At 34.1% G+C, this 27,817-nt stretch overlaps 1 protein-coding gene across 1 annotated transcript in view; it reads right to left on the minus strand.

Moving 5' to 3' along the window:
- Dennd4a (DENN domain containing 4A) overlaps positions 1 to 27,817 on the minus strand; it is a 105,246-nt gene that overhangs the window by 68,432 nt on the left and 8,997 nt on the right. The window contains exons 2-3 of the mRNA XM_026384803.2: positions 3,272 to 3,603; positions 429 to 678 (exon numbers count right to left, since the gene is read on the minus strand). Coding sequence (XP_026240588.2) covers positions 429 to 678; positions 3,272 to 3,582 — 561 coding nt within the window. The 5' untranslated portion in view covers positions 3,583 to 3,603. The remainder of the gene's footprint in view (positions 1 to 428; positions 679 to 3,271; positions 3,604 to 27,817) is intronic.

The raw sequence follows: 27,817 nt of genomic DNA on the forward strand, positions 1-27,817 counted from the left end.
GGGGAGTTGGTACTGAGGATTGAACTTAGAGGCACTTAAAACACTGAGGTTCATCCCCAGCCTTTTTTTGTATTTTTTTTTTTTTTTTTAGAGACAGGGTCTCACTGAGTTTCTTAGGGCCTTGCTAAGTTGTTGAGGCTGGCTTTGAACTCATGATCCTCCTGCCTCAGCCTCCTGAGCTGTTGGGATTATAGGCATGTGCTACCACAGCTGGCTAGGTTTTTAAATATTTTTTTAAAAAAGGGTTTTGCATAGCTTCTTTTGAAAATACAACTAAAATACTTTCTCAAAATGAAATAGCCAACATCTTCAAAAACATATTTTTCAAGTCTGTGATTACACTATGTTTTTTTCAAGAAAAGATTCATTTAGAATTATGCTTTTTTTCCTCCAGTGGCTAACTTTACCAGTGCAAAAGAATCACTTACCATACTATTATTGAGATTCTTGTCGACTTTGCAGAATGTGTGTGGTGGACTTTCTCCTTTACTGGGTATAATAATACATATGTCTGTGACAGCCAATGTATTCTGAGTCACATTTTCAGAGGCTCTTCGATAAGTGACATAAATCCTTTGTGATGAGGTACTGCCACTAATATTTGCAGGATGCCCATAAGGAGTACTTTGAATAATTTCACAACCCTGTTTCAATCTTTCTTTCCAGTCATATAAAACCCTAAAAAATAAATAAATACACAAAGCACCCTTAAATTTGAAAAGTTATATTCTCAGGCATTATAAATTAATTCTAAAATGTAGAAGTGTGGCACACTGTATTAGATATATTAGACAATTAGATTGTTTATTAAAACCAAGCATCTTCTTTAGAAAAACATGTACATTTTGCCCAAAGTTAAAATTTTACAAAAGGTTACATGCCCAGACAGTATAGAACCTTCTTGCACATTTTTATCTCCAATATATCCCTCATCTTTAAGAGTGATATATTTTTAATTTCTCTAAGAGTTTAATTTTTCCAAGAAAAAGAAAAATAACTTCAAATATATCTTTAATAAGAGTCTGTGTGAAAGGGCTGAAGATAGTAGGGGTAGAGCACTTGCCTGGCAAGCCCAAGTCCCTGGAGTCAATCCCTAGCACCCAGAAAAGAAGGAAAAAAAGGCAGGGTAAAAGACAACTTTTTTCTTCTTTACTCTGTGTGGTAAAATCATATGCTTTTAATAAAGAACAGGCCAAGCATTATTTTTTTAAGTCTTCCAAATTCTTAAAGCACTTGGGAACACCAAGAAAACTTCATACTTACAGATTAGGTTATTTCCTCACAGAATTCACTAACTTCAGAACGAAGTCCTTTACATTGGTTAAAAAAAAAGTTTAAAGCTCTACTACTTTAAATATGTCTCTGATTTTGATATAAAAATGGTTATAACAGGCAACATCTTCAAAATCAATCAAAATTCCTGGAAATGCTATTATATAAACAAATTTAATGCCAAGAATTGGTCACATTATTTTTTCTAATAAAATTATGCCTTCCTAAATAATTATAATTTCCCTTTTTATCCTGGCTCTCAACAATATTTTACTGAAAATTCAGAGTTATATTTGATGTTCAGTCACAACTGTGTTAACCTTAATGTTAGCTTAAGTGCTTGGTTTTCTTCTTTTTGATCTTCTTTTTCTTTTTTTTTTTAACCAAAAGAAAAAGAGGAACCTAATAACAGAGAAGATATAAATGAATTCAAGTTCCTGCCAGCTCTTATTAGCTGTTTTATTTTAGTCAATACTTAAACTTCTCTGAGTCTTTTTTATATACCACTTAAGTATAAAATCAAACATTTTTTATACCACTTAAGTATAAAATCAAACATTTTAACTTCAAAGGATATTATAAAAGAAGTGAAAAGATAAGCCACAGAATAGAAGAAAATATTAACAAACCATATAACTAATAAGGGATTGTATCTAAAATACATAAAGAACTAGTACAGCTCAACAAAAAAAGACATCCCAATTAAAAAATGGGCAAAGAGGGGCTGGGGATGTGGCTCAAGCGGTAACGCGCTCGCCTGGCATGCGCGGGGCGCTATGGGTTCGATCCTCAGCACCACATAAAATAAAGATGTTGTGTCCGCCGAAAACTGAAAAATAAATACTAAAAAATTCTCTCTCAAAAAAAAAAAATGGGCAAAGAATTTGAACAGATATTTCTCCAAAGACACACAAATCTGCGGAGTAAGCACATGAGAAGATACTCAACATCATTAGCCATCAGATGAATGCAAATCAAGACTGCAATGATTTATCATCTCACACCCATTAGGGCAGCTATAATTTAAAGGCAAATATGAAATATTATCTAGGATATGAAATATTAGCAGGGATATAGAGAAACTGAAACCCTCATACACCACTTGTGGGAATGCATAATGGTGGAGATGCTTTGGAACATTCTGGCAGTTCCTCAAAAAGTTAAATTCAGTATTACCACAAGACCCTAGCAATTCTACTCCTAGGTTTTTTTCACAAAAATGAAAACATGTGTCTACATAAAAGCTTATACATGATTATTCAGCAGCATTATTCATATAGCCAAAAAGTGCAAATATCCCAAATATCCATCAACGGATGAATGTATAAATAACGTATGAGCCATATGATAGAATACTATCCAGCCATATGAAAGAATAATGTGTAGACACATACTACAACATGGATGAACATTGAAACCATCATGCTAAGTGAAAGAAACCAGTCATTAAAGACTACATATTGTATTTTTCCATTTGCATGAAACATTCCAAATAGAAAAATCCATAAAAACCGAATGTAAAATGTGATTTCCTAGGGCTGAGTGGTTAGGTGAACTGGGTAGCAACTACTACAAGTACAGGATTTCTTTTGGGCATGATAGAAATGTCTAAAATATATTGTGGTAGTGGTTGTGTAACTCTGTGAATATATTAAAAACCCACTGAAGGGTATACTTCAAATGGGTGAATTTTATGCTATGTAATTGTATGTAAGTTGTTACATACAAAAAAAAAAAAAGTTCAATACAGTACCCTAAGTAAGGCTCTAATCTACCTCAAGATTCTTGTTTGACACATAGTTAAGCATCCATCTAAAATCATTATAATATGCTTAAGGTATTATGTCCATCTAAAAATTTTAGAGACAGGCAGAGAGGGATGGAGGGGAGTACAGAGCTACCATATCTCTATTAATGAACTAAATGAATCATTAACTTTAAAACCTACAAGTATATTATTTGGATCAATAACTATAATTCATTTTTAAAAACTACTTACCCCAGGTCTGTAAGTGGAGGTTTATCTCTTCCTCTTCTATAACAAAGGTAAATCTGGGGACCCACAAGACTCCCATTATTGAGATCCGCTGACAGTCCGGTTGGAGTAACGTCAATGCACACATAATCCCGTGGTACTTCTTCCCCAAGAGATTTAATAATAACTGAAACATCTGTGATAGGTTCTTTTGGTTTAGCTACTTTATGACAGGCATCATTGAAGTGAATTTCTTCTTCAAGAGGTTTTGAAACATCAGTTAGTCCTGCTACAACAAAGTAGTCAGCAACCCGAGGTCCCTTGTCTTCAATCATCTTCCATTACAGAAAGTACATCTAAAAGAAAAATCAGAGTGGTATGGTACTATAATAAGCCAAGTAAAGATAAGTGGTTGGTGTACAAATAAGAACAACAAAACTATTAAAAGAGTAGTAGCTCCAAGCACCACACACACAAAAAAAGAGCAGTAATATCTCTCTGATATTCATACTAGCATTATATATTTAACCTTTATAAGTAAAGAGCATACATTTTTGTAAGAATGATTATCATCAGCATTTTGTTTATTATAAAAATAATGCATTAATTTCTAATTTTAGCTGGGCATGATGATTCATTCCTATAAACCCAGAAACTCAGGAGGCTGAGGCAGGAGGATCACAAACTCAAGGCCAGCCAGGCTCAGCAACTTAGTGCAGCCCTAAGCAACTCAGTAAGACCCTGTCTCTAAATAAAATACAAAAAAGGGCTGAGGATGTATGTGGCTCAGTGGTTAAGCACCTCTGGGTTCAATCCCCAATACCAAACAAACAAAAACAAAAAACAAATAAATAACCACTAGCACAGGAAGATAATAGTTTGTTTCAATCAGACCCTGGGCTGGGTTGAATTTAGGCCATCTTCGGGCCCCAGGAAGCTCCATCTGAGAAATTAAGAATAAAAGTGTTCTCAGGCTATTGATATCCCTGGGAAAGCAAATGCAAAATCATTCTAGGTCCACTCAACACAAGTTTTCTATAATTTCAGCCCCTATTCTAAAAACACACAAGGAAAAATCCACCATGAATGAGTCTCAGCAAACAGAAGAATTTCAAATAATAAATGTAGGGAAGAGATTATAACTGTTAATACATGCACATAATAAATTCAAAGGAAAATACACAAAGCAAAATTTACCATATTTGTAAACACTTTAATAATAAAATCTTCTCCAACTGTCAATTATCATTTAACCTTATTTTTTAAACTAGGAGAATATAGTCAACAATCCTGTCATTATTCATATACCTCTATTATTGGAAAAATGTTATCTGAAACAGAATTTCCCAGCCCGTGTTTCAGAAGTTATACTTAGTTCCTACAAATGAAAAGAAAGGATTCCAAGGACAAATAAATTAGGTATATATACTTTACACCTCTTTGGAATATTTACTATGTGGCAGGGAATAGGGGTAAGAGAATAACAAAGCTCAGCAGTCATTTGATAAGGTAGCTGATTAACCTGGCTTAACCCAGAATTTCTTTAGTCTATTTGAGCAATCAATCCTGTTTGACTCCCTAACAACAAGAAAAACCCTTACAACAAGCCTTAGAAAATGCTAGTGTGAAGTAAATAACTGGGGGCTAGGGTTGTGGCTCAGCAGCAGAGTGCTTGCCTAGCACATGTGAGGCCCTGGGTTCAATCCTCAGCACCACATAAAAATAAATAAAGATATTGTGTCCAACTAAAAAATAAAAAAATTAAAAAGAAAGTAAATAATCTTTCCTATGGACAATAAAAATCTTAGGGCAAAGAAATTCTTTTGTGTAATATATGCTTACTTGTTCATAATTACAACCATTTTCATCACTATCCCAAGCTCATTTTATTTTCTATATTACTAATATCATGAGTTTCCAAAATTCCACCACATTTCTTATAATGTGTATTCACTGTTTAAAGATACTCTGTAAATTCTCTATTTTCTTAGAAAATGAGCCTAAATAAGGATTAAATGTTCCCACTTATTTTATTAAGATGTTACTTAATAAAATAAGATGCCTTATTTTATTAAGATGGCTCCCATGCAACAATTCCTTTACACACAAGTGCTAAACTTTTCAGATACTCCTTAGACCAACATTAAGATGGATGTAATAATCTGTTCTCCTGAGGAGACTGTTAAATGCCAACTCATTACTCTTAGGTGACTGCATAAAATATGTGCTCTACCAAACAGCAGTTTTAACCAGTTAACAACCAATTTATTTTTAAAAAGTAGTAAAAAAAAAAAAAAAACCCACAAAACTACTTTTTTTAGTTTTTACCTAACTTTTTAAATCCACTTCATTAGCCTTTAAAAACAAATTTTAATGGCTGTATGATATTTTACTTTATGGCTAAACATTACTGATCTAACTTTATTTATTGCTGATCATTTATAACTTCCATATATTTTGCTAATATTTTTAAATGCTATAAGTAAATAACCTTGAACATAAACTTCTTGCCACAACTCATTACTTTATAGGATAATTTCATTTAAGTGAAATTATTAGATCACAAATTACATTGCCTCTGAGTTTATGTGCTTTTAAGTGTCTGTGAATTTTAAATTGTTAAGTCCTTGATAGATAGTGGTTTTAGAAATTACTTTGGTATAGCACTTTCATTATAACAAATAAATTAAAATATGTTCCTTTTTTCCTAGATTCTAACTTCATGTTATTTAAAGTAAAGAATAAAATCACTATGCCATATAATAGTTTTATGTGTTGCTGTGCAGGAAAAGGGGAAAGAAAATGGAAATAATACCACCACGAAAGCATAGATATTTATAAGCTTTTCTGGAAAATTATTACCTTAGCTTTGGAAATAAACAGCTATTACACCGATAAACAAACATTTGTGAGAAACAGATATAAAAATTGCTTTCCATTAGATCTCCCTGGTTTACAAATTTTAATAATTTGATTTCATTCACAATTGAATATAGTAAATAATGAATAAAAGAGAACAAGGTTTTGTTCTTTAGCCGTAAATATAAGAAAAAAATAGAGCATTTGGGGAAAGCAGTCCCAATCACACGTGAAACCTAGACTTTTTAATATTATCATCAGAGCAAAAATTTCTACCCAATTAGGAGGTAAATTTAAATTCATTTTTGGAAATTGGGGATCAAAAAAAAACTGTTGCATTTGATCCAACAGTTCTCTAAATAATAACAGTAATATAAAACCCTGAAATAACTTAACTCAAGCTAAAGTTACAATAACACATCATTAATCAATGATAGTTTCAAAATTGTTTCACATGCTATAAATAAGATATTCATAAGACATAGATATCCATAAGACAGATATAGATAAGATAGATATAGATATTCATAAGATAGATATAGACAAGATATTCATAAGATAAAATGTTCACAGGAGTCTTAAATTTCAGACACCTACTTAGCTAGTATTTCACTTTAAATGACATTTATTTTCTTTGAAAACAGAACAGGTATAAGAGAACTAACCTGGAAAGTCACTACAAGAAGCTCTTACTCATTCAGTAACTAATGAAGACTGGTTTATTTTACTCCCTTTCTACCTCTGAAATTCTTTTTTTCTTTTTGAATTTTTTTAGTTGTTGATGGACCTTTATTTTATTCATTTATTTATATGCGGTGCTGAGAATCGAATTCAGTGCCTCACACATCCAAGGCAAGTGCTCTACCACTGAGCCACAATCCCAACCCCTGAGATTCTTTTTTTATTTCTTATTTCATTAGGACAAAATAGTTAAGCATTTGCTACCTAGGTTAATTCTAAGGACAAGAAAAGGCAAGAGTGAAAAATCAAAGGAAACATTTTAAAAATTAAAAAACAAGAAATTCTGCATATACAAAGTTTTATTAAATTATTAACTACTACTGCAATGCCAAAACAAGTAAAACCCTTCCAGATGGGACCTGCTAAATAATCACAAACTCATTTATATATGAAAAAGGCAGATAACACAATGAATTAGTTTAATGCTCCCCCCACATAACCTTCAGTTTGCTTAAATAAACTGGAAAATTTTTTCTGCCTATTTACATAATTTCCTAGTTATTCCAGCTCATCTTATCAAAACTAGTCTCTCCATTCTCATTGTTTCTAAACCTTAATTTTTCATCCAAGCAAGGTAATTTAATCTATTGTCTTTTGAATATAGCTTTTGCTATTTTCCTCATTGATTACATACTATTTCCTCTTTCTAGTTGATATATGTTCATATTTTTCAAAAAACTTCGATTTTCGTTTCAGCTTTATGAATTGTACAAAGCACCCAAGAAAAAGGACTATCAATAATTTCATTCACAATAACAAATCAGATTTGTATTTTACCATGTTTCCAAATATTTAAGAACAGAAAATATCCTTCTAATCCTCATACTGCTACAGAGAATATAAATATTGAATTTTATTTTATAAGCATTTTCCAAATTATTATAATTGGTCCTTTCCAACTTGAGCCCAACAGAATGGCTCCCACAAATAAGGGTGGCAAGAAGATGAAGGACTGTTCTGCCGTCAATGAGGCAGAGACCCAAGAATGCACCATCAACATTCACAAGCACATCCACAAAGTGGGCTTCAAGATCTGGAAATTTGCCGTAAAGGAGATGGGATTCCAGATGTGCACACTGACACTATGTTCATCAAAGCTGTTTGAGTTAAAGGAATAAGGAATGTCTATATTGTAATTCACGTGCCTCAGGAAAACATGATGAGTATGAAGATTCACCAAGTAACCCCTATACTTAAGTAACCTATGTTCCTGTTACCATGTTCAAAAATCTATAGTCAATGTGGATAAGAACTAATTGTTGATTGTCAAATAAAGTTATAAAACTTCAAAAAAGTTGCTATAATCATCACAACTATACCTAAAAACTACACAGCATTGCATCAAATACAAATATACACCGTAACCACTATCCCACTATTCCATTCCCAGAGAGTACCCAAAATACTACAGGTGTTTTAAAAATATTTATTAAGTGAATGTTTACTATTTTACTTATTTACTTATGTTTAATTATTTATAAAAATATTTATTAAGTGAATGTATACTTCCTCAAGTATATTATATTAGATGTAGTATCTTTTTCCCCTACAATTCAGAATCATTTTTTTAAACCTCAATTAAATATTATGGTTACTGACACAGATCAGCTAGATTTGAGTCTGTAACTATAACCACCATTATCAAGGCCCTAAACAAAAAGTAAAATATATTGAATAAGTAATCTATTAATTAAATTCAATTAATTTTTAATAAATACTTATTGAGATGTGACATTATTCTAAGAGGGGCCACTGCCTTCAAAGTTTCTTGTGTAGTTCTACCTTTCCTTACCTCTTTGTATACTTTTATTCCACTTTTATCCATCTTTTCTCCTATCATCCCCCCAGATGCCAAGTGCTTGCTTCACCCCACCCAAAGTTTCCCTATCAGTCTCTCCCCAGAAGCCCCATGCACAGAAGTTACACCTACTTTGTTTTCTCTTTCCCCTACCTCCTTGAAAACTGGCAAGACCTTCAGCATCAGCATCCCATGGAGATTTTTAAAGGAAAGAAATCTGATTTGCATATCATTCTTAAGAGGACACTGATTTTTTTTAAAGGTTAACCCACCCAAGGCAAACTTGATTTTTTTTAAAAAAAGTAAGCATTAATAACACAAATTGATGGACTATGTGGAGGAGATTTCCTGGACAAGAGGGACTCACTTGTCTACTTTGGATATACTGACTTTAATACCTATCCCCAAGAAAAAACTAACAAGAAAATCAAAACATACATGTGTAATTTAACAGCTCTCTTCTGAGACATAACTAACCCCTGATTTATAACAACAACAACAACAAAAACTTATAATAGGAATAATTGGCATTTGGAAGGGAAGGGTATCTCATTACTAGTTATAGTCCAACCCTTCATTTATAGCCAAAGAAACTGAAAAACAGAAGGTGGCTTACAGAAGGATTTTGGCTAGTTAGTGGCAGAGCCCCAGCAAGAACTTAAGTCTCTTAATTCAATATTCTTTACATTGACAATTTTGCCTCTAACAAATAGTATTATTGAATTAATACTAATCCAAAGGACATCTTAAGGCATCTTCTTTCAATAAACTATTCTGTGTCACTTGTTACTCATATGAAAAACAAAAACTACTCACACACTACTGAAGGTTTCTGTCTGAATATCAGATTTTAATTTGTGAATCCTGCAGGTCTCAGTTTTAAAAATACTGTATTGACAATAAGAATTGAGTTTAAATTAATTTCAATCCAATTATTTCTTTTTAGTGAAACTATGAATAAAGTCCCAAACATTTTTAAATAAAATGATTACATACTTTGTTTTCATTTAATTAAGAAACAATAGGCAGGGCTGGAGTTGTGGCTCAGTGGAAGTGCTCTTGCCTAGCACATGTAGGCACTGGGTTTGATCCTCAGCACCACATAAAAATAAATAAAAATAAAGTTATTATATCCATGTACAACTAAAAATATATGTTTTTTTAAAAGAAACAGTAATTTCCAAATACCAATTCTTCCAGACAAGTGTATATTTGAAAAAAAAATCAGATAAAGAAAAGTAAGATAGAAAGTAAAAGAATAATAAAGGGTACAAAGAGTAAATGTGTAGAGTATTAAGTAGTATGAGATTTTTTTATAAAACACCTATTTTGGGGGTATTTATGTGTGGTATCTCATTCCTAGAAGAAAAACACACACATGTAAGACACCTCAAATGTAAACTCAAGCAACTTCCATATATATAACATGTTTCAAAGAAGCCGATGCCCAAAAGTACTTTCTCTTTACACCTTTTAAATGGAATCAGTTTCAAATCCTTAACAACAGAGATGATAGAAATCTCATGAAATAACCAGTTTTCTGAGCAAGATAATAAGCCACATTGCATTACAGAATTTCATATGCCATTATCGTATTTTCTTTAAGTTGAATAACTTAGTAAGTTGTAGTTATGAGAAATTTTAAACACCAAATATAAAGATGTGCAACTGATGATATCTTAAGAGGATAGCCAGACCAATTGTATTGTGCCAATTTACTGTAAGTTAGCTTTATAATGCTAGTTATAGCTTTATAAAGGAATTTCAATAAGAGTCAAAATTTCTACAGGAAAACAAGTGCAGAAATCACAAGCATATCAAGAGAAAGAAACCACAGCTTTACCCAACCTGGATAAACCATTAATGACAGGGAAATGGCAACAGAAAGAATGGTAACTTTAATTGCTAACTTTGGTAATGATTAACAATTCTAAATAATTTTGATTTTCTATTTGTCATAGAAGATGAGACTAATATAAAACCCGTCACCACATAAAGTGTTTGCAAAGTTGTTTCTACTAATATAGAAAATATATCAGTTTTTTCTTTATTTTCCATACAGGCATAAGAAAATAGAATAGAAAATTACTAGAACATCTTTGATTGTAAACGTTAAGTTATGGTCCACAGAATGATATGTCAACGTGTGTCCTGCAACTACACATTAAACCATATCTTTCAGCACAGGTGTCCTCAAATAGCCATTTCATTCTTCATTCAAAACACTCTTTCAAAACTTTCATTCTGAGATAACTGTAGATGCATATTCAGTAGAGAGAAATAATAGCAATGCCTTTTACTTAATCTTTCCCAAGGTAACATCTTGCAAAGCTGTACTACCATATCACAGTTAGAATATTGACAATATTGTCTTATCCTTATTTCCACAGTTTTACTTATATTCATCTGTGTGTACTTAGTTTTATTAGTTATATCACATGTACACAGTACCATAGATCCATCACCAATGTCAAGACACAATGGATTTCCATTATAAGGATCCATGGTGTTGCCCTTTCACAAGCATGCACACTTCCCTCTGGACCCTCCATCCCACTGCCCCTAATCCCTATGGAATAGTATATTTTTATCATAAAGTATATATAGCACATGAAAGGAAAACATGATGTTTCCCAGAGCAACACCTCCCTACAAAATGGGTGCAAAAACAAGACAAAGCACAAAGAATAAACACACGTTGTGTGGAAAGACTTACTGGTCAAATTTACTGTCATCTAAAACATTCACATGAATATAATTATGCAAACAAATATACAGACTTATACATGTACATAAAAGATAAGGAAAACTGAGTGATCATCTACCAAAACACAATGAAGACCAGTCTCAGTTCTGAGATAAATTTTCCTAGACTAGAAACAAGCAGAATATATTAACAACTATAGTGAGGAGTCCTAGACATACAAGAACATAAGTTTTATACTTTGTTCAAGACCAACTCTGTCTCTCACCTGGAAATTATGTTGGACCTGAAGTAGCTGGTATTGTCTTGAAAAGGATCTATTCTGGACAAAAGAACAGACTGGAAACTGAGTGTTAACATACAGATACCTCATCTCTAAATAGACTATAAACAATTCATAATGCAAGAACCCTCATCTCTTTTTTTTGAAAAATATTTTTAGTTGTATATGGACACAATAACTTTATCCTTTTTTTTATTTTTTTAACATGATGCTGAGGTTTGAATCCATTGCCTCACAGGTGCTAGGCAAGTGCTCCACCACTAAACCACAACCCTAGCCTTCTGATTCCCTCACTCACATAGCAGTTATAAACACAAGGTAGGTGTGTAAATAAGAAATGAATGACGTCAGCCCAGTAGGAAAAAAAATAGGAAAGTGAAAATACCATAGAATTAGAGGATTTTAGAGCCAGGAAGTTACTAGGAGATTTTGTTTCAATTACTCATTTTATAATTGAAGAAATTTTATAATTAAATATAACAGCTTGCCAAGACCAAATAAATCAATTTATGATTTAATTTTCATGGCTTTTAATTTGGAGTTCTACTAACCATACTTCATATTTAAGAATGGAAGAAAAGAAAGCAATTCCTTGAGGAGACTAGTATGTTAATTAGTGCAGGTGGGTTTTGATGAACAAAAAGTGAATACCTAAGTGGGAGAGGTTAAACTGATTGAAATGAGTAGGACAGTTAGCAGGTAAGGAAAAAAAAAAAGAACAAAGACAAAGGAGTAAGATGGAAAAAGAAGTTGAATAAAGAGATATGGTAAGAAAAGGAATAAAAAGGATGAGGAAGAAAAGTTATAAGAGCAAAAAAGTAAAATCTAGTGTAGAAATGGGAAGGAGTAAAACAGGGCATGGTGGCACATGTCTATAATCCCAGCTACTTGGGATGGATGCTGACGCAAAAGGATTGCAAGGTCCAGCCCTCCCTGGGCAACTTAGGGAGACATATCAAAAAAAAAATTTTTTTAAAGTCTACAGATGTAGCTCAGTGACAGAGCACCCTGAGTTCAATATCCAGTATTCAAAAAGGGGGCCAGGCAGGTGGAGAAAAAGAAATGGGAAGGTGAAAGGTAGAAAATTATTAGAGAGGGATGGGGAAATGGTTTCTGGAAAATTTTTAATGCTTCATACATTCTTTTAAAATAAAGAAAATATGAAATTTATCCTTCCCACAGTGAAATCAGATTGCCTATAAGTAACAAATGTCAACTACTAATCTTGCAATGAAAATCTATTCATATTTGGTACTATACATGAAATACAAATGTACAGTGTTACCAATTTGGAGTGAAAGGGAAGTCTAGTTTTAAATTTCCTCCTTGCACCATAATCTTTTACTTAATTTCCCATATGCATACCACTCTTCATATTGCAAACTTCTTACTTCCTCATGAATTGTCAAATACATTTGTTAGCTATACCTAAAATGAATTGTTGCCAACAGTAGAATCTGTTTCTCTCAAATAACATGGAATGTGGTTTTTCATCTCTAAACTTCACAACCATTTAAAAACTACTCAAAACTGTATATCTACTTTTTTGAAAAGATATATAAGGTTTATAGTTCTGTTGCTTAATGCTGAATATTTCAGTCTCTTCAATATCTTACGTCACCACCCATTTAAATAAACTTTAAGGGCTGGGGCTGGGGCTCAGCGGTAGAGCGCTCGGCCTAGCACGTGTGAGTCGCTGGGTTTGATCCTCAGCACCACATAAAAATAAATAAAATAAAGGTATTGTGTCCAACTACAATTTAAAAAATTAAAATAAATAAATAAATACACTTTAAGAATTAAAAATCCCTTTCCATTTTCCTCAAAAACTGTAACAAATACCATGGTAACTGAAAAAGACACTGAAAATTTATATACTTGAAAACAACTTTGAGAATTCTATTGCCCATCATATATATATATATATATATATATATATATATATATATATATATATGGATTTGACCAGCCCTACTTTATCACTGAGTTTCTTTAGCCCTTTTCATTTTGATACAGAGTTTCACTAAGTTGCTTAAGGCCTTACTAAGTGGCTGAGGCTGGCCTTGAACTTGTGATCCTCCTGCCTCAGCCCCCCAGTGCCTGGAATTATAGGGATGTACCACTGTGCCTGCTTTTGTTACCCCTTCCAGTTAATAAACATATCATTTTTAAATTTTTAAGATCTACCATATGATCTAAGACTATAAGCAAATATTTAATGTGGAAAGAAACCCAAATGTCTGGAAGAATCATTAGCCTGGAGAATAATTACAGCAATTTAACTTTGAGATACTACATAAGATTCAACAACAAAAAAAAAGACATTTAACTTGGGGCTGGGGTTGTAGCTCAAGGGTAGAATGCTTGCCTAGCACATGTCAAACACTAGATACAATCCTCAGCACCATATAAAAATAAAAAATATAATAAAGGTACCATCTACAACTAAAAAAAAAGACATTAAACAATGTTGGTGTTACGTAGGGAAGTGAACACTACTGACAATTATTAATGGTACTGTGAATTAGAATTTTTCTAAAAAGTACTTAAAACTGGTTTTACTCTTTCCAACTAATTCTATTTTGATGAAATCATCTCAAGAACATATCTTTTAGTTGCTCTCATAGCAGTTGAGAGTAGAATAGTGGTTACCAAAGGTTGGGAAGAACAGGGGTGATAGAGGGATGGGAAAAGGTTGGCCAACAGGCACTAAGTTAAAGTTAGATGGCTTGAGAAATAAGTTCTGTTGTTCTCACCATTTGATCTAGTCATCCCACTCCTAGGTTTATACCCAAAGGACCTAAAATCAGCATACTACAAAGACGCAGCCACATCAATGTTTATAGCAGCTCAATTGACAATAGATAAACTAGGGAACCAACCTAGATGCCCTTCAACAGATGAATGGATAAAGAAAATGTGAATATATATACACAATGGAATATTACTCAGCCTTAAAGAAAAATGAAATTATGGCATTTGCCAGTAAACAAATGGAGCTGGAGAATATCATACTAAGCAAAATAAGGCAATCCCAAAGAACCAAGGCCGAATGTTTTCTCTGATGTGCAGATGTTAATTCACAATAAGGGGGAGGGTGAATAGAAGTATTCTGGACTGGATAGAAGGGAGTGAAGGGAGAGGAGGGAGCATGGGAGTTGGAATCATAGTAGAAGGAATCGAACATTATTACCCTAGGTGCATATATGATTACATGACCTGTGTAACTCTACATCATGTACAATCAGACAAATGACAAGTTATACTCCATTTATGTATGGTGCAACAAAAAGCATTTCACTGTCATGTATAAGTAATTAGAACAAATTTTAAAAAAAGACTGAGAAAAAAATTCTGGTATTTACTGAATAGTGGAGTGACTATAGATAATGATGACACACTATACATTTCAAAAAAAAAGGGATTTTAAATGTTTCACCACAAAAGAATGATAAATACTAGAGGAGACAGATACACTTACCCTTATTTAAATATTATAAAATGTATAAATAGCAGCTTGGGAGACTGAGGTAGGAGGATAGTAGTTCAAAGTCAGCCTCAGCAACATAACAAGGCAACTCAGCAGGACCCTGTCTCTAAATAAAATATAAAAAAGGGCTGGGGATGTGGCTCAGTGGTTAAGTGTCTCTGGGTTCAATTCCTGGTACCAAATAAATAAGTGTAAAATGTATAAATATATTGAAATACCACATGATACCCCACAAATATGTAGTTTTTCATTTCAATTTTAAAAAATTCAGGGCTGGGGTTGTGGCTCAGTGGTAGAGCCCTTGCCTAGCACATGTGAGGCACTGGGTTTGATCTTCAGCCCCACATTAAAACTGACTAAATAAATAATAAAGATATGGGGAAAAAAGAAGTTTTCTTAATTCAAAAACACAAAATTCAAAAATACAAAATAAAAAATTCAAAAAAATTTTAAAAATTAAAAGTAGTAGAAAAAAGTGTTTTCATCAAACTATTAGTCTAAAGATTATTTACAACTGAATTTCATTAAGAGATTCACAGAATTTCAGAGTAGAAAGGGACCTCAAAATCTTTCGGTTCAATCTGATTTTGTTGATGAAGAAATTAAAATTAGGAAGGCTAATTTTTTTTTTTACATCTTAATTTTTTTTATTTTTATGTGGTGCTGAGGATCAAACCCAGTGCCTCACGAATGCCAGGCAAGTGCGCTACCACCTGAGCCATATCCCCAGCCCCTAGGAAGGCTAATTTGACTTATCCAAAGTAGCACAATTCAGCAGCAGCAGAGCAGGGCCTGAAATTTCTTATCCCAAATTTCTTGCTACTATACCACGTAGACTATTCCACAAAAGCTGAAGAAGTGACAAAGACAAGCAGATCAGCTTAGTGAGGCTGGATGACACCTTGCTCTCTAAATATTCTTATGACCAGACTAGCCCTAACAAAATGTTTCTCCTATTCTTTAAACTCCCTTAACCTATTTTCAGCATCAAACCAACCTCCAATGTACTAGTTCCACTAAATTCCGATTGTTCTCAAATTTCTCACCTGCCACCTATCACTGAGATCCAAAATACCTATCTAATAATGCTATATAAATATCTATTAGCCAAGACAGAATTCTTTCTTTTTCTTTTTGGTACCAGGGATTGAACCCAAGGGTTCAACCACATCCCCACTGATCCACATCTCCAGGCCCTTTAATATTTTATTTTGAAACATGGTCTTGCTAAGTTGCTGAGGCTGGCTTCAACCTTCAATCCTCCTGCCTCAGTCTCCTGAGCTGCTAGGTCATGAGTGCCACCATGCCTGGCCAAAACATAACTATTTCTTTGGCAACTCTCCTTCAGGCCCAAAGCTATTTCCCTACCACAGACATACTTACACCCTACAAATTCACCAGGAAGGGTATAAATTTGAACCTGGGATGTTTATGCCATATTCTCTCCTGCCTTGTTTTAATTTTCTGAACTTAGCCTTTTTAGCGTCTAACATACTATATATTTTATTTAATTAAGTTATTTGTTTATTCTTTCTTTCCACAAGATTGTAAATTCCATGAGGGTAGGGATTTTTCTGTTATATTTACTACTGTATAACCCATTTATTTGTTGAATGCATGAATGGAAAAAAGTGAAGTGTCAGCAAAGAAAACAATCAAGAACCTGAAGAGACAGCCTACAGGAGAAAATCTTTGCTACCTGCACCTCAGATAAAGCATTAATCTCCAAGATATATAAAGAACTCAAAAAACTGAACAAAAGATAAATAAGTAACTCAAACAACAAATGGGCAAAGGAACTGAATAGACACTTCACAGAAGAAGAAATATAAATGGTCAACGATATATGAAAAAATGTTCGACACACTAGCAATTATAGAAATGCAAATTAATACTACACTGAGATTTCATCTCACTCCAGTCAGAATGGCAATTATCAAGAATACAAATAAAGTAAATGTTGGTGAGGGTGTGGGCAAAAAGGTTCACTGATACATTGCTGGTGGGACTGCAAATTGGTGCGATCACTTGGAAAGCATTATAGAGATTCCTCAGAATGGAACCACCATTTGACCCAATTATCCCACTCCTTGGCATATAACCAAAGGACTTAAAATCAGCATACTATAGTGATGCAGCCACATCAGTGTTCATAGCAGCTCCATTCACAATAATAAACTATGGAACCAACCTAGGTGCCCTTCAACAGATAAGGAAAATGTGGTACATATACACAATGGAATATTAATCAGCCATAAAAAAAATGAAATTATGACATGTGTTGGCAAGTGGATGGCACCGGAGGCTATCATGCTAAGTGAAATAATCCCAAAAAACCAATGTTCTCTCTGATTTGCGGATGCTGACTCACAATAGATGGGGGGAGGGAGAGGTGAAGGTTCACTGGATTGGACAGGGGAAACAGGGAGAAGGGAGAGAGGATGGGAATGGGAAAGACAGTAGAATGAACTGGACATAACTTTCCTATGTTCATATATGAACACACAACCAGTTTAACTCACATCATGTACAATCATAAAAATGGGAAGTTATACTCCATGTATGTATGATATGTCAAAATACATTCTAATGTCATGTATAACTAAAAAGAACAAATTTTTAAAATAGCAAATTAAAAAAAAACAAAGTGTCATACCAAAAGGAATAATTTTTAAATGTGGAAGATAAGATTAAATACCACAATGAAATAGATATTTACAGGAGTCTGGGGTTGTGGCTCAGCAATAGAGCGCTCGCCTCGCACGTGCGAGACCCTGGGTTCGATCCTCAGAACCACATAAAAAAAAAAAGTGAAATAAAGGTGTATAAAAACAAAAAAAAATAGATAAAAACAGAAACATAGATAAATTCTTTAAATTTAGTCTTGGGTAAATATAGTAAAAAATAAAGGAATCTGTGGCAACACAGCAATGTATAGACTAAAAACATATGCCCAAAATAGCACCTTTGTTTTCAAAGATATATTCAGGATAATATATAGAACATATTAAAATAAATGAAGCAAATAGAATGGGAATGAAGATGAGTAGATAAAGGAAAATGAAATTAAAGAGGATCCTGAACAAGTCAAGGACTGAAGTACAGCATAATGAGAAACATGATCAAATCAACTCTTTATAGCAGAGGCACACTCACCCTACTTCCCCACAAAGAGGTACTAACTACTTTTTAACTATTTTAGCAAAACTCAAATCAGCATGACCTTGAGAAGAGCTAGTTAAGTGTCAATATAAAGGAAACTACAACTGGAATAAGCTAAAGAGACAACTGGAGGTGAGGAATTATAAGTAATCCTTTGGAGGAATTTTGATATAAAAGGGAGCAAAGAAATGCAATGGTAACTGGTAGAAGATATGGAATCAACAGAGGGCTTTTAAAACAATGAATGAAAATTAAGGGAGGTATGCCAATGGCAACCCATCAGTAGAGAGGGAAAATTAGAATGAAGGTGAGAAAGAAGATGACTGGGAAGATGATTTTAAAGCAAAAACATTGATAAAGTGTGGGGAAATAGGATCCAAACCACAGAGGGTCTAGTCTTAGAAGCAAGAATTTATCTTATTGTAAAAAGAAGCTATCCATAATAAATATTTATATTAATAATTTTTATGAATATACAGAACTTGGTTACATGGGCTCTTAGTTGTTTTGGGGTCATGAATCTCTTCAAAGATGTAATTAATTTTAGAGAAACTTTTCTCCCCTAAAATACACAGAGATGTTTAGATAAAACTTTGCATACAACTTGAGGGGTTCACTTAGCCATGCTCACTCCCCCAGATAGTCCATATACAAGTACAGGGCTTTCTGTTTTTGTTTTAGATTTTTTTTCCTTTCTTTTTTTACAGTTCTGGGAATTGATTCCAGGGACACTCTACCACTGAGCTACACCCCCTGCCCCTTTTATTTTGAGACAGGGTATCACTAAATTGCCTAGGCTGCCTCAAACTTGCAGTCCTCCTACTTCAAACTCTAGAGTTGCTGGGATTATAGGTACAGACCACTGTGCCCCCCTTTTAAGTATAACACATATAGAAAGGAGTACAGTTCCAGGAATTATCACAAAGTGGCCATACTATCCATGATAAACACCACCCAGGTCAAAAAACAGAGTATTAACTAGTAACAGGAATCTCCCTCCAACCTTCCCAAAGAGAACCACTGTCTTGAATTGTAATACTAGTTTTATCTCTAAATTTTATATAAATGAAAAACTCATACAGCACACACTTTTTGGTCTAGCTTTTTTCACTTCACAATGTTTTTGAGATTCTGCCATATTCAAATTCCTAGAAATAGTTTGTTCACTTTGGTTTCTGTATATAGTTTTTCATTTTAAATATATACAATTTTATTTATCCACTCTATTAATAGACACCTGGCTTGATTCCAAAGTCACACATAAAGCATTTTACATGTCCTTTGATACACAAGCACATGCATTAAAAAAATACTAAAGAATGAAATTGCTACCATATGGGATATATGAACATTCAGCTTTGGTAGACAACACCAGTTTTTCCAAAGTGGTTGTTAAGATCTCATACTTGATGAAAACAATGCCTTAGAAATAAACACCTCTATCATTTTTAGTAAGCAGAAACATTTCTTTCAGCTGTCTAAAATGTTGTCTTGTTGTTCTTTTTTTTTAATTGCTGAATACAACTACATAAACTGTAAAAAGTAGTGAGGTATAGCAGTTATATGTTCTGCAATCAAATCCTAGTTCCATCCAGTGTTAGATTATCAGATAAGCAAATAAGCTTGTGCTTACATATGGGGCGGGGGCCTAAAAAAAGTTAAAATTTAATTCAAATAATTTGATTTAAATAATTAAATGATGAGGTACAAATTTTAAAAATCAAAAATTTTTCTAATGCTGTTATCTTTGTTTTCTTTTTAAATATATATTTTTAGTTATAGATGAACACAATGCCTTTATTTTATTTATTTATTTTTATGTGGTGCTGAGAATCCAACCCAGTACCTCACACATGCTAGGCAAGCAAGCACTCTACCACTGAGCCACAACCCCAACCCCTTATCTTTTGATTTTTTTTTAAGGTTTGGTACTAAACTGTTTTGAGTTACATTACTGGTACCACAATCAGTTCAATGCTTAGTGATATGAAAGTTTAGAGATAGGAAATCATAACTGGTTCTCTCATTTGTTCACCTGATAATTGTTAAATGGGTGTTTATGGAAATGGACATATGTCAGTTTTATATTTTATTGAGTTAGCTCCCTCTCTATAAATAGAATTCAACACATGTGTTTAAAAAGCTAGATTTTAGAGTCCAACATGAAGCCAAAAAGGCCAGATACCTGCTCTCCTTGCTTGAGGAGGCACACAGACTGGTCACTTAAATGCATTCACACAGAATTTAAATTTAAAGTCACAAAGAACTGTAAATTCTTTCTGGGGTGGGGATGTAGCTCAGTGGTAGAGTGCTTAAAATAAATCCATCCATCCACCCATTCATTCATTCTTAGGGCTCTTTCTGCCATGGGAGGATCCACAACAAGAAATTGGCATTCTGCCACAACAAAAGAAGGCTTTGACCACTCAGGAACTCCGATCTTGGACCTCGAGCATTCAAGACTATGGGAAATTACTTTCTGCTATTTATAAATAAGAAATAATTCATTCTTAGTTCAGTGACATACAGCACCCCCCAAAAGGCAAATGGCATCCAGTGGCATCAAAGGTGTCTTAAACAGGAAAAGACTATCCCTATGGTTATTACTTTGACTATGGTCTAGTTCTAAGGTTTGTCCATCTCCTATTTGTCTGAGTCTGGCTCTCTAATCTTCAAGTCATTTCTGTCGAATAACCAATTCCCTTCCAAAAAAAAAAATCCTTTCTCTTTTGCTTCAGCTAACCAGAGTTGACTCTTGTTTGCAACCAAGGATCTAGAAATGATACCCCTATGGTATGCCAGGCTCTGTAGTAGACAATGGCAATACAAAGACAAACTGGGCCATGATTTTATCTTACAGGAGTTTAATAGAAAAGACCAGTAAGGGCTGGGGTTATGGCTCAGTGGTAGAGTGCTTGCCTAGAACGTGTAAGGCACCAGGTTTGACCCTGAGCCCACATAAACAAACTAAATAAACAAACTAAAGATATTGTGTCCATCTACAACTAAAAATATATTTAAAGAAAAGACAAGTAAATAATCAGTATGATAATGTTTAAGCTCTTAAAGGAGTAATCAAAGAAAAGCAAAGAACACAAAAGCTCAGGCTTGAGGAATCAAAAAAGAGAAACAATCTAAACCCTGCAATATGAATAGGATGATAGAGGAGAGGTGGGAGGGTGTTCCAAAAAAAAAGAACAAGCACAAAAGCATATCTTTCTTTTTCTCTGTTCATCACCCTTTCCCTATATACTATTTTTTTAAATTTTTTTAGTTATACATGGACACAATATCTTTGTTTATTTTTATGTGGTGCTGAAGATGGAACCCAGGGTCTCACATGTGCAAGGCAAGTGCTCTACCGCTGAGCCACAACCCCAGCCCTCCCTATATACTATTAAAAGCACATTCGAGAGGCTGTGGCTGTGGCTCATTAACTGGTATGTGTGAGGCACTGGGTTCGATTCTCTGCACCACATACAAATAAATACAATAAAGGTCTATCAACAAATTTTTTTAAAAAAGCACATTTGAATATATGTCAAATAAAAATAGGGGGGAGACATATTTAAGCAATTGAAGTGAAGAAAGGAAGACTGATGGATTTGTAAAACAGCAAGAAAGTCCCTACATGTGATCTTGGTGACAATGGTGATGATTTTGAGTTTGCTATTTGAACATAAACCTCATGCCTGAAACACACATATATAAACACACCCCATCACCACCACAAAACTGGCCACAAGTACCTCTCTTCTCTCCTCACTTCAGTCACTTCTCAGAATAGTCAACCTGGACTTTTAGGGGGATTTTTTATTTGGTTGGTTGGTTATTTGTGATGGGGTGGAGTAGGAATCATGAATGAGTGGATAAAAGAATTGAAAAGGGAAGTAAAGGTGTTAATCAGGTGAACAAAGCAGTGAAGCACAAAGCATCCTGCCAATTGCTTACATGGGTTTTGCTTAATGGTAGGTACAATTCTACAGGGGAAAAATTGTATAAAATAATATTTTACAAAATAACCTATACATGCTCTTTTCTCTAAAATTATAAAATTTTGGTGTTGACATCAGTCATGTTAGAGATTTACCTCAATCATTTTCACTATTTGCTTTTATAAAATTATGCTCTTTTTTAAGTTTTACAAGCTCTATCATTTTCTGTCATCTACTCTATGAAGGTCTATGCTTAAACAGGAAAAATGAGCAGAAAGGAAACTAACATACCAACCAAATAAAACTCAAAATTTTTGATAAAGGAGTTTGAAAGGAAGTGATCAATAACATCTCATTCTCATGAAGGTTACAGAACAAATAATTTGAATATTTTATAATCTACAGTTTTTATTTTTAAAAAGTTCATATTTACTGCCATGCGGACACATTTGAAAAAATATTTTAATTTCAGTTTCATGAAGTTGAATGATACAAAAATTGCCATTAAACATACTGAAGTGCTCTTTTTACACAACTCTATAGTACCTTTGCAATTCATGTCCTCCTATTCAAATGGCCAGCTCCTATGAAATACTTAAGACGTATTCTTGCAAGTTTTCCACACTTCTTTCCCTTTGAGAGGCTGCCATTCTATTTTCTTTTTTTATTGGTGAGTATAGTTGTACACAATGATGGTATTTGTTGTTACATACTTATGGATGCACACAATATAACAACATAATTTGGTCATATCATTTCTCAGCACTTCCCTCTTTCCACCCCCATCCCTTTACTCAATGGATCTCATTTGATTTTCATTAGATCCCCACCCTGCCACACATACATCTTTCTTTTCCTTTTCCCCCTCTAGCTTCCACATATGAGACAAAACATCCAACCCTTGACCTTCTGAGTTTGGCTTATTTTGCTTAACATAATGGTCTCCAGTTCCATCTGTTTTACTGCAAATGAAATAATTTCAATTTTCTTTATGGCTGAATAAAAACTCCATGGTATATTTACACCACATTTTCTTTATCCATTCATCTGTTGATGGAACACCTAAGCTCATTCCATAGTTTGGCTAATGTGAATTGTGCTGCTATAAATATGGGTATGCACATATCACTACAGTATGATAACTTTAATTCTTTGGGATAAATATCAAGAAATATTATAGCTGGGTCATATCATAGTTTTAATTTGCATTTCTCTAATTGCTAATGATGTTTAACATTTTTCATTTATTTGTTGGACATTTCTATTTCTTGTTTTGAGAAGTATCTGTTTAATTTAATTGTGAATTTATCAACTGGGTGGTTTGGTTTTGGGCTATTACTTTTTTTAGTTGACAATGGATCTTTCTATTTATTTATTTATTTATTTATTTATTTATTTATTTATATGTGGTGCTAAGGATCAAACCCAGGGCCTCACACATGCCAGGCAAGCGCTCTACCACTGAGCTATAACTCCAGTCCCAGGTTTTTGAGTTCTTCATATATTCTAGATATTAACCTTGTCAGAAAAGTAGCCATTAAAGATTTTCTCTCATTCTGCAGGTTCTCTCTTCACATTGTTTCCTTTGTTGTACAGAAGCTTTTTAATTTGATGACATCCCATTTATTAACTCTTGGCATTATTCCCTCAGCTTTAGGGGGTCCTACTGAGAAAAATCATTGCTTGTGCCTATGTCCTAGAGTGTTGAACGTAAGTTTTCTTCTAGGAGTTGTAGTTTCTGGTCTGATTCCAAGGTCTTTGATCCATTTTGAGTTAATTTTTGTGCAGGGTGAGAGGACAGGGTCTTGTTTCATTGTTCTATATAGGGATAACCAGTTTTCCCAGCATGTATTGTTAAAGGGCTGTCCTTTCTCCAATGCATATTTTTGACACCTTTGTCAAAGATTAGTTGACTATACATTGTGGATTTGTCTCTGTGCCTTCTATTCTGCACCATAAGTCTATGTGTCTATTTTTATGCCAGTACCATGAAGTTTTTGCTATAGCTCTGTATTATTGTGATATTTCCAGTATTTTTTTTTTTTTTACTTAGATTGCTTTGGCTATTCTGGGTCTTTTATCCTTCCAAATGAATTTTAGGCTATTCTGGGTCTTTTATTCTTTCAAATGAATTTTAGGACTGGTTTTGTTTTTGTTTTTCAGTTCTGTGAGGAATGTCTTATGTTTCCTGAGTATCCTGCACATATCTTTTATATGTAATTATTTCTTTGGACATCTACTCTTCTCAACTACATTATAAATTCTTTGAGATTAGGCAATTTTATATCTCTAGCTGTAAATATATGTTTTAGAACAGTCCCTAGCAGACAGCAGTCAGTAAATAAGTTCTTTGTTACTATATAAAACCATTGAAAGTTCTGTTATTTCACACAAAAAATCTTAATTTCATAATTTTATGAAAAATTAAATAGTAATTGTCATAAAAGATTTTAAGTAAGCAAGTCTTAATTGTTTACAATAATGGAAAAAGGAAGAGGCATCAGTAATTTCTAATGACTTATAATATACCTCTAGAAAGTGCGTACTGAAATTACATTTGATTATAATTGTCCAATCTTATAAGAATTTATTTTATACCAAAGAAAGAAGGGATAATGTGTAAGTCTGACTCAGAAGTAGTTAGGAAGTTCTACAAATTCCCCATTCTGTCCCCTTGTTCAACATTTTTCTCCTTGCTTCAATTCATCTCACAAATAAAAAGCACAATCTTAGCACAGCTACACCCCTCCCACCTTAATCCATACTGGGAAAGACTGGTTAAACGCTAGTCAGATGGCTTCTTGGTCACCAAGCCATGCAGCCAGCCCACTAGTCCTTGCCAAAAAGTAGAGCAGTGAAGTGGCAGAGCGGCAGTCTAGGCAGGATGAAGCATCACGTACGCAGGATGAAGCATCATGTACGCAGGATGAAGCACAAGCACAAGTGACCCAGGGCAAGCCAACCTGTCACATCACAGCAGCCCAGCCTGCACCCAGTGTGGATGCCTGCTGAAGAAACACGCTCCATGCAGCACTGCAGCTCCAGACCCCTCACCAAGCATGCTGGATTCACTGACTTCAACTTCTGGCTTTCCAAGAAGTGGGGAGAAAACAGAATGGAATTCACAGCTAACCAAAAACATTAGTACTTGTCCAAACCCTAATTAGTATAATTTTAGACTAATAGCATTGGGACCTTTTTCAAATCCTGATTAGCATAAATCTAGACAAACAGCATCCACCAGAGTGCTATATAAATCGAGACTGGAAACCTTGTCAGGTTCCCCTCTCACACTGCAGGAGTTCTGATTTTATACTCGTGAATAAATACTGTTCTCACACTTACTAATCCCAGTCTGTGGATTTCATTCTTTGAATTTATGAGACAAGAACTCAGAAAGAAGAAGAAATTGATGGTGAGCTGCTGGGGTCTGCTGCAACAGTGAAAGGCGCAGCCTGCCATTAAGAGCTGCAACAAATTTCTCGGCTGCAGAGGCCTGCAGCTTGTGCAGACCCCACCTGCCAACAGAAGCAGAGAAACTCTGGTTTCAAACAGTACAGACTAACTGAAGCATAAGAGTAAGCAAAGGACATGCCAATAACTTAAGAAGTACTACTACGGCTGGGGTTGTGGCTCAGCGGTAGAGCACTCGCTCAGCACGTGCGAGGCCCTGGGTTCGAAACTCAGCACCACATAAAAATAAAGATTAAAAAAAAAGAAACCAAAAAAAGTACTACTAAAAAACTATATTGAATTTTAAATAAGCAACTAATTATACAGTATAAATAAGAAATGCTAATTATCATTAATGCCAATCTCAAATTTGTGACAAGATGTTGAGACCAAATATTGGAGCTATTAGAAAAAAAAATAATTAACTTGCCACGATATTCTCAAAAGTTAGAAATGTATCTTTTATTTTAAGACCCAGGATTAGTTTGTTTGTTCAGTCATTCACTAATTTGAAGCTCAACAGAGGAAAAAGACATATAAATTAACATATGTTAAGGGTAACTATGGGTATAATAAAACATTTCCTAACTGCCAGATATTATTCTATTTTATCTACTTAAAGTCACATCCTGTAGCAATATATGAACGCCAGTGTCTACAGAAGCACACTTCACAACAGCCAAACCATTGAATCAGCCTAGGTGTCTATCAATGTATGAATGGATAAAGAAAATGTGGGATATATACATGATGGAGTTTTACTCAGGCAAAAGAATTAAATTATATCATTTGCAGGAAAACACATGGAACTTGAAAGCATTAGGTCAAGCAAAATAAGCCAAACTCAGAAAGTCAAGAGTCATGTTCTCTCTCATGTGCAGAGGCTAAAAAGAAAAAAAAAAAAATGTGGGGAGCTGGGTGTAACAGCACACGACTGTAATCCCAACAACTCGGAAGGCAGGACTGCAAGTTCAAGACCAGCCGAAGCAACTTAGCAAGGCCTTAAGCAACTACCCTGTCTCAAAACTGGAAAATACATGTATGTATATTAACATATATGCTAACATAGAACTATATTTGTTTGTCTACATAAATAAAAGGGCTGGGGATGTGGCTTAGGGGTTGAGCACCTAAAATTCCCAGTACCCACCCATCCCCCCCAAAAGAGAAAAAGGTAAGAGGAATCTCATGAAAACAGAAAGACCAGTAGTATAGAGGAAGGGGAACAGGGGGAGAAAGGAGGGGAAAAAAGGGGGAAGCACTGTGGAACAAAACCGATCAAATTATACTACTATATTGTACACATGTACAAATGTTACAACTAATTCTACTATTATGCATAATTAAAATGAACCAATAAAAAATCCTCCCCCATCAAGTAAATTAATGGATTTTAAAATACTTTATTTGTATTAACAAATTTAAGCTTCACCACATTATGAAGGCATCATTATACCCATTTTATAGGGGAAGAAATAGGTGTACACAGAGGGGGGAAAAAAGGTAATCCATTAGCAAATAATCCAGGTTCACAGTCTGAATCCACAGCCAATTATTTATTTATTTATCTATTTTTTAAATTTTTAGCTATGTGTAGACACAATATTTTTATTTTGTTATTTTGTTTACTTATTTTTATGTGGTGCTGAGGATCGAACCCATTGCCTCACATGTGAAGCAATCACTCTGCCACTGAGCCACAACCCCAGCCCCCAAAGTCAATTATTTTATACTGCCTCTCCAATACTACAATAATCCACTCAACAATTTTTTTATTTTTTTATTTGTTTTAATTAGTTATACATGACAGTACAATGACTTTGCCTTCTCAGGGCCAGGTAACTGATGTGCTTGAGGTATGACACAGTTACTAACAGATTATTCCAGAAGGGATCACATAATCCAGAAAAGAGCAGAGATCTTGAGAAGGATTTCTGGAGTAAGTAATGCCTTAACTGAGACTTAAAAGACATAAAGGAAGCCAGGTGTAATGACACACACCTGCAATCCCAGTGACTCAGGAGGCTGAGGCTGGAGGATCACAAGTTCCAGGCCAGCCTGTGCAACTTAGGGAGACCCTGTCTCAAAATAAAAAATAAAAAGAGCTAGGGATGCAGCTCAGTAGTAAAGTGCCATTAGGTTAAA

The sequence above is a fragment of the Urocitellus parryii genome, chromosome 6 (genome assembly GCF_045843805.1).
Source record: "Urocitellus parryii isolate mUroPar1 chromosome 6, mUroPar1.hap1, whole genome shotgun sequence".
Taxonomy (NCBI): domain Eukaryota; kingdom Metazoa; phylum Chordata; class Mammalia; order Rodentia; family Sciuridae; genus Urocitellus; species Urocitellus parryii.